General features: G+C 36.8%; 1 protein-coding gene across 1 annotated transcript; it reads right to left on the minus strand.

Moving 5' to 3' along the window:
- Positions 1-1,702: 1,702 nt before the first annotated feature.
- tent5ba (terminal nucleotidyltransferase 5ba) lies at positions 1,703-7,934 on the minus strand. Its single transcript, XM_052144134.1, has 2 exons — positions 7,534-7,934; positions 1,703-3,415 (listed from the first exon to the last, which is right to left on the minus strand). Exons 1-2 carry the CDS (start codon positions 7,687-7,689, stop codon positions 2,390-2,392), a joined length of 1,182 nt encoding a protein of 393 aa, XP_052000094.1. The 5' UTR covers positions 7,690-7,934; the 3' UTR covers positions 1,703-2,389.
- Positions 7,935-8,715: the final 781 nt, after the last annotated feature.

Genomic DNA, 8,715 nt, shown 5'->3' on the forward strand with positions numbered 1-8,715 from the left:
TCATCCCAAACAACCAAAACAAATGTAAAATTTTGATATTTCGTATATGTTTTATACAGCTAAAACAGCCTTGGGCCAAACTGACCCAAAAGAACACTGACGCTACAAAATGTGTAGAGGACAGTGTAAACATATCATATTAATTTTATTTTTACCCAGATGTCCCCATTAAATTAGGAAAAGTAATTAAATAAGCTAAATAAATGTATTTAGAGGCGTTAAACATTGAATGGGGTCAAATAGACCCCATAGATAATAGAAGGGTTAAAAAAAGACACTTATATAAGTGGTATAAAGATCAAAAAATTAATTATGCTGCTACAATATACTTGAGTTTTATCAGAATTCATGTAAGTGCTTTTATAAAACAATAAGCTTCACATTTCTGCCTTTAAAACCTCCAAACATTGGCCTCATTCACTTTCATTGTAAGTGCCTCAATGTTACCTCGATTTTTGCTCTTTTGTTTTTTGTTCTTTTTTTTGTGGTAAACAGTAAAAGCCACAAATACTGTCGATTGTTCTTATTATTAAATTCCTTTAAACTACAAAATAGTTCATGCAAAACAGAACCCCTAACTTTACTGGGTCATTTTAGTAAACACAAACTGGGACACAGTGCTTATAATTGGACGCACCTGTTCTAATTTGCCGTTCATCGCTTGAGTCCAAATAAACCCTTTATTCCTATTTAACATCCTTGCGTATGATAGACAAATTTTCTGTACTCATATAAATACCAAGAACTTATATTCTTTAATATTCAAGAACCAAAACTACGAGACATTTATTTCCACCATTTAAGCTTTTGGTCAGATATCCAAGTTATCTAGCAAATAAATGCATTAATTTGTGTATTTCTAGACAAATGTTTTATTGATCCCCAGTAGTCAATGGCAAAAACAGGCTTAAGACCTTAATGGATAACGGAGAATTCAGTAGCTCTCTGATTTATGGATCACCCAAATAATTTGAGCCTAAATTTATCAATCTAAATCTTTGAAAACTATGCTACCATAAAAATTGAGTTTGAGAATGTATTGGGAGCAAAAGTATAACAGTAGTATTTGCTTGAATACGCTTTAAATTGGCAAATGCACTTAAATCTCTGTGTTTTCGAAATATAACAAATATTGCTAATCGCCTGCTTATTAGAGTTAATGATTTTTAATATCATATCCCTAGATCAACCTAACATCGCAATATCATATTCTTAACGTTTACAAAAACAATGACATCGATATGAAATCAAAAATACTATTCCATCTCCAGGGGCAGCATGGGTGGGTTAATTAAAAAGCTTTTGTGTAGTACCTTTAGTGTCACACTAAAGAGAGAGGTCATTGTGCTTCACAAACGATCCTTATGATTCATGTTCTGAAACTGTAATGGATCAAATTACTCAACTTAAGAGTGAGTACACATTCAGATCACAACAACGCTACACTTGCATTTGCACCAATGTCCACATTCACCTTTGATATTTTGTAAGTGCGCAGTTGATATGGAAAATTCTTCCAATTTGAAAACTATTTTTCACAAGAAACACACAAAAGAGAAAACCCTTATAACTATGTGTGAATATTAATAGTTTCAACAAAAAAATAAATATAGTTATGGTATTTCTTAAACAACTTATGGTATTCAAACAAAGATCACAATCACTTCAAAAGGCAAAGGAGGTCTAGAACACAAGATGGGTTTAGTGCTTTTTTTAATCACATGGAAATACAAGCCTCCATCCCTGAAAATAGAGATTTACAATTAGCTAGGAGACAGAAAAAAAACTTTTTTTAGAGACACAGGTCTCACTTTTTTGTACAATGTGTTTTAGGCACTTGGAATTACAACATCAAACATTCCTTTCTTAACAATGAAAATAAAATATCTTTGGTCCTTGAAACATCCAAGCAAAACAGAAGTTGATTGAAAACACGTTCTGGCAAAAAAAATAAAAATAATAAAATACATATAAACTGTAGCTTCACAATGTCTTTCTGCCAGAATGCAGCCTTCTCTCTTGATTTATATAACCTTTGAGTGTTTAGTTGGATCTATATTGAATTTGAGAAAAAAGAAAACTTGTATCTCAAGACAACATTTTTGCTACATTTGAAAAAGACTGAAGGACCCTTATCCACCAAGAGAGCATGAAAGAATCGGCTCAAATCAGACATACAGCAGTGAACAGTCATTATATGTCACATTAAGCAAAAAAAAAAAAAAATCAATTTTGCCACTGTTTACCAATCTCCTTCTAAACGCCCACTGTTGTTTTTTTAACAAAACATTGACAATGGTATTCACTTGCTTGCATATCGCCTTCACCACATGGGAAGATACAAGGGTTGAACTTGATTTTTATCTCTCTTTTGCAGAGGTTACGTGGGTCAGTTGCACGGCAGCCATGTTCGGTAGGAATTACTGCAGGTGTGCACTAGCGGCTGCACATGAGCAACGTAGTAGTTATTGAAGTTGATGTCTCGCACATAGGGTGCAGGCTGGTAATAGCATGTGACATTGGTAACTGTGGGAATAGCATTCTGTTCAGCCAGCACCCTAAGCGCAAGCATAGAGATAAGATTTAAGGTCTGTCGTCGTTCATGTCCCATCAAGCACACTGTACTTTCATTGACTACGTGGTACAATGTGACCAGACAGTCATAACGTTTGTGCTCCATTCCAGCAAAGTGATTCTGCAGATAAGCCTCCAGTTTTCGCTGTTGCTCACCTATGTCCGGAAAGTCAATAAAGAACCGAGAGCACATGTACCGCTGGAGCATTTTCATCTCTGCTTCCGAGGTTGGCCGGAACCCTCGTACCAAAAGGTGGCAATATTTTAAGAGACCACCTCCCCGGATCTCCTCTGGGTTTCGGGTCGCGATGATCTTGTTGCACAAATGGCAGAGAGCCTCCTCAAAGTCCCCGTACATGCTTTCACCCACCACTGTTGGATGGAAGGACTCAGACATGGGTGTCTCTGAACAACGGTCAAACAGAAGCAAAGAGTCCAGAACTATCTGGAAAGAGTCCACGCTGAACTCAAATTGGCGCCTGAGAGAATCCACAAACTTAAGCTCCACATTCTTGCCGTTGTTGTTGGAGAGGGAGATGAGGCTCCAGCGGTCGGTGTCGTTGCACACCTTCACCAACTTCTGTACATAGGCCTCCTTCAGAGTAAGTGCTGAGATTCTCTCCTTGCTCACCCCCTCAGGTAGAAAGTCCAGCAGGCTGTCAAGAACCACGTCCTTAACCACACGGAAGGCCTGGCCATCTGACAGTGAAACTCCAAAGATCAGGTCCAAATCCTTGTACCCAAGGCCCGTGTCCTGGTGCAGAACGTGACTGGCAGCCGAGCCGTTCAACCTCACATCCCGAACGGTGATACCTCGCTCTTCCAAACGGGCTCGAACCACCTACAAAAAAGGAGAAGTCAAGGTCAGTAAACGAAAAAGAACATGCACAAACACAGTAACATTAACCAACCTACAATAGTATTTACAGATATAAGGCATGTTTTGAAAATTGCAAAAAAGCAAAGTTTGAACAGATGAGCACAGATATCTAAGGACACCCACCCAACAAACTTTGCACCATGAAATTTAAAATCAAAATGACTAGAGTTGTGGTCCTTGAGTTCGGACTCAGACTTGAGTATGGTTTCGAGTCCAACTATATCCATAAATGGATAGTTGCAACTTGCAACCCTAATATTGACACGTTTTTCTTGGTTGTGAAGGTTAAAACAAGCTTGACATATTGATGTAATGTCTTAGTGTTGAGTTTGCAGTTGTTATTCTTTAGTCCAACTTGAGTTGGACTGAATTCAGAAACCCCTAAAGTTAAGAAATCTTTAATTATTATTATTTTCACTTAGGGTTTTCTTAACTTCTTTGGCATTTCTTGGTCTTCTGCTCAGGCCTGACTAAGGTGGACTCAAAACCAACACTTTGACTTATGAAACATTACCTTAAAATGACATGCTGCATTTACCACTACATTTAAAATCTTACAAGCCTTTTACCATTCTAATACCTTTACAATTAGATTAACATATTAGCTAAGGAAAAAACAAATAAGACACCATTCTACCACCTGATCTCACAAAACTTACATGACTGTGGCACTTTTATTCTAAATGATTTTATTATGAGGTTCCTTACACGTATCACCGCAGTTCAAAAGTAAAATGTTCACTCAGTGGTGCTAAAATTGAGTAAATTGTTCTACCAAACTGAAAAGGTAAAAGTTAATCAACAATCTTAAACCAAAACCTAACCCATAGTGTCATAAAAAGCAAATATGAGATGGAAAAATGCAAGTGCTGAAGTAACCACTCCTTTTGGGGTGAACTATGAACTTTTGGCTCTACTTGTGTCGACTAGCGTGCTTCCCTGGACACGTATCCAGTCCTTTGCATTGCAATTGCAATGCTCTATCATTTGAGCTACCGTGCAAATAAATCGCATTTGAAAATGCTTCTAAATGTAGTTGGTATTGTAATGCATATTTAAAATGTATCACACTATAGTCAATAGTGAATTTACTATAGTAAATGCTGCGATGCTGCTACAACAAGCCACGTCAAAATAATTCTGCAAACATGTAGGTATAGTAACATGATACTGCGAGACCAGGATGGCCATTCTAACAAAGCTGGGCTGTAATTCTGTGTGGCACATTGCAATGAAATGTATGCTGCCTGTCCTAACCCTGGCCATGATGTCAGGAACTGCTAAAATCACAGGTTTCTTGTATTTATTCATCCTCACACTGAGAAGAACTGACAATCACATATGGTCTAAAGTCATAAATCTCAGTATGATGTGGCTGCCTTAAAAATTACAGAACCATTGTTTTTGTTGGCTAAGCTGAGGCAAAGAGTATAAAGAAAATACTGAAGGACCATCAGAAAACATGCAGTACTTCTATTTGAGATGCCTGCGGTTATAAACTAAGTAGATCGTTGACTTGATTTATATTCACAAAGGTGAAACAGCTGAGAGATTTGAACAGCATATACTGCATAACTGCTTATGGCATGCTCTGTTAGATAAGTGTCAATCACATGTATACCTACCCTCACCTCCTGTCAATCAAATCATTAGTGTTCTATTTTTACATTCCTGTATTAGGTCAGACTGCAGCAACTGACTAAGTTCACACAGTGTAACCACGTACAATGTATATCTCTGCACATCTATGCTATCCACAGAACATGGTGAGATACAGTATAAGGCAACATAAAACATGCCACGTAGGGCAAGCAAATTCTTTGCACTCCTAATGTGCCAATGTGACTAATTTTGAATGTCTTCTTGAAATGTTTTTAATACTAAAATGCCACACCTTGCCTTTCTGGAATTAAAAAGTGCACGTCTGTTATACATCCTGCCAATGATGGTTAAATAACTCATCTGGGACAGCGAGTGAAGGCCCATGTTTTCATTCTTCACACAATGGGTCAACAGGCCAGGTTTTCACAGAAATATAAGAGTGAACCTGTCTAAAAAAAACAGCTCACATGCCGAGTCAAATTCTTGATTACATTTAAAAGCTACATTTGATTATTTAATTGTACCTCACAGCCAAAAGCACAAGGTGCAGTCATAACACTTTTGCTGATAATGAAAGAAGCCCCAAAGTCCATGTTATTAGATCGTGCCGTGGCAAATCATTAGGTTAAGGAAAACGAGTAATGGTCAATGAGAAGCCATCTTTTTTCAATTTTGGGATAGCGTTTGGAGGCTGACTAGTAAAACATCAAAGATTGTTTTTACAGGTTTTCCATTAAAGATAATGGGCTTCCCAGTTGGTTTTATTGACGGAACATTACTATCTGTTCACTAACTGAAACTCAATCTGTTCAGGCATATGGAGTATTATGAAACAGAGACTGTCAATTCATGCGGAGCACAACTAAACCTCAGGGTCATAGAAAGGGGAAAATGGTCAGATTCCACAATTCAGTTACTTTCACAGTCAAGTACATTTTTAAAGCATCCAAGACAACATATGAGGCAATCTTAAAATCAAAGTTCACCCAAAAAATGTAATTCTTTCATAATTTACTCACCCTTGTGTTGTTCCAAACTATAGTTGTTATATCAACTATAGACTATCTTTCTTCCATGGAACACAAAAAGGAGAGTTGACTTTCACTTTCATTATATGGGAAAAAAATATGCAATGAAAGTGAAAGGTGATTGAGGCTAACATTCTGCCTAACATCTCCTTTTCAGTCCCTCAGAAGAAAGTAAAATGGGTTTAGATCAACAAGAGGGTGTATAAATAAAGACAGAATTTATGGTGAATTTTCCCATTATGCCCTTTTTTACTTTTAAAATCTAATGCATGCTTTCCATTATGTCACTACTGTAAAGCATTCAGTATTTTAGACCTTTTGAAGTCAATTCTGTCATGTGACATGCTGGGCAGTTAGAAAATACTTCACCACATGCAGGTCAGCTTCCCTTATGATATCACGCTGCTGCCACATGGGATCATGTCTGTATGAAATACTGAATCTAATATAAGTGTATAAGTGTACCACAAAATTGCAAAAGCATGAACCTTAAAACAAAACCACTTTTGTTGGGTGAGATGTGAAGCCAGTAATTCTAAGGAAAGTCATCTGGACAAAAGATCAATATCTGCTTACATGTGTAGACTCAAGCTCATACTGCTTGTGTATGAGAACAAGTATTCTTTTCATTGAGAGAGGAGGTACATAGATGCCGGTTATCACTATGCTATTGGGAATCAAGCGGTATTACATTGCAGAGGATTAAGTTCGGTAATGAACCAAACTTAGTGAAGCATTCGTGGGAATGTCAGTAACGTATCACTAAAATTTGCTAAGCGTACATTTTTCTCTATCTCCTGAGGGCAAAAGGCTAAGGGGCCGTACACGCTGAAGGCGGCCTTGTGTTTTTAACAGTTGAATTTCTTTTTAACTTGAAAAGCAGTCTAAAAAAAAGCGGGGTTCTTGCGCGAGGCAACATTCAAAGATGTCTTTCTAGCGTATGTTTACAACTGGAAAACAGACGGACGCAAAAACATTTTTGGTGTGAACGGCCCCAAAGAATGTTTTGCTTATATTTAGGAGAGAAACCACTTTCTATGTGTTCACATTAGCCTATCATAATAAATATTTGATGGCTGTTGATAATCGGAGGCCAATTTAATAACGTTTTAATATAGTTTCGACTTAATAATTAGGTCTATACATAAAATAATGAATAATACGAAAGTAAAAATTAATGAATAAAATAGGCTAAGTTTAAAATTCAGTGCAACCAAAGAAAACAAGCAGCGATGGGTAAGTAAAGGGTAAACAAGTCAGTGATATCCTTTTTTTTTTTTTTTTTAATTGTACCATTGTCATAATTATAACATGTAAAAAGTATTTATACTTTTCAGTCATCAAAGAGGTCCATTAAAAAGCAAGTCCAAAACAAAAAACTAAAGGTCCATTAAAAAGCAAGTCTAAAACTAAATGTTAACGTTTGCAGGGAGATGCTTTCATAATTACCTGGACAATCTGTCTCGGCTGCACCGAAAGCGTCGGGAAGTTTCCACGTCCATGAACGGGGATCGTCTCGCCAAGAACAGAGTCCAAACGTTGCACCTGCTCCCAAGATAACACGCAAAACCGCCGACACTGCTCTGACGCATCACCGGAGGACATGGCGATGGAAAGACCAACCAGGTTAGAAAAATGCAACAACAACAAAAAATCTACTCCTTAACAGATATCGCTACTATTTAACCACTGCGTTGGATATATCTCTGCATAAAGTTTCGAGAAAAAGGGGTTTGAGTCGTTAGAAGCTCTCGTTATCAGCTATATAAATATCGACACGGTTCCTCAAGTCATCCAGCTGCGCTCGCGGTTTACTATTCCCAATCCGGGCGCACACACAGAGACAATAGAACTAGTGATAAGTATGCTGGAAATATACGATCCGAATAACATTTATACCCCTGTGATTTGCATACTTGCAGCTCATTGGTTGAATGTTTTGGTCATGAATTATTTCTGAGCACTCTTTGGAAGTGGCGCCCAATAGATTGGCCGAGGCAGTGCAGCTGTGACACGCCCACCTCGCAGAACTGAATTAAGATGACTCTGTTCTCAATGCAGTTCGTAGACATTGTAAATGTATAAACTTTTAGGTTTATTTTATTTTTACGACACAAATGTTCTAGCTATTATTTAATACATTTAAAAAAATTAAACAGAAGCTACCAGATTTTATTTATTTTTTTCAGGCAAAAAAAAAAAATCGCTTTCTGCAATGTTTACATTCCTAATTTGAGTGAAAATATCATATTAATACAAACCTATTTTGTGCAAATTGCCAATTAACTGTGTATAAATTGTCAATTAACAGTTTATACACTCTAATCTTTTCCCGAATATCCCAAGCACACATGTTGTTGCTTTGCAATTGTAAATATTTTACCTTGACTAAGGTTATAGCCTGTAAACATGAGTCATGATTGTGTATCAATCTCACTTTTTTTTTTTTTTGGTCAGAGAGAGAAAAGCTCTTTATACACAGTTTGTTCTGGATTTAGTTTATAAGGACAGTAGTGTATTAATACGTTTTAATAAATTTGACATGATCTGACTATGTTTCAGTAGGGCATTACCTTTTAATATACCAGTATATTTATAAATACATTATTCTTTACATGCAAATCTACAAAC

The sequence above is a fragment of the Xyrauchen texanus genome, chromosome 15 (assembly GCF_025860055.1).
Source record: "Xyrauchen texanus isolate HMW12.3.18 chromosome 15, RBS_HiC_50CHRs, whole genome shotgun sequence".
Classification (NCBI taxonomy): domain Eukaryota; kingdom Metazoa; phylum Chordata; class Actinopteri; order Cypriniformes; family Catostomidae; genus Xyrauchen; species Xyrauchen texanus.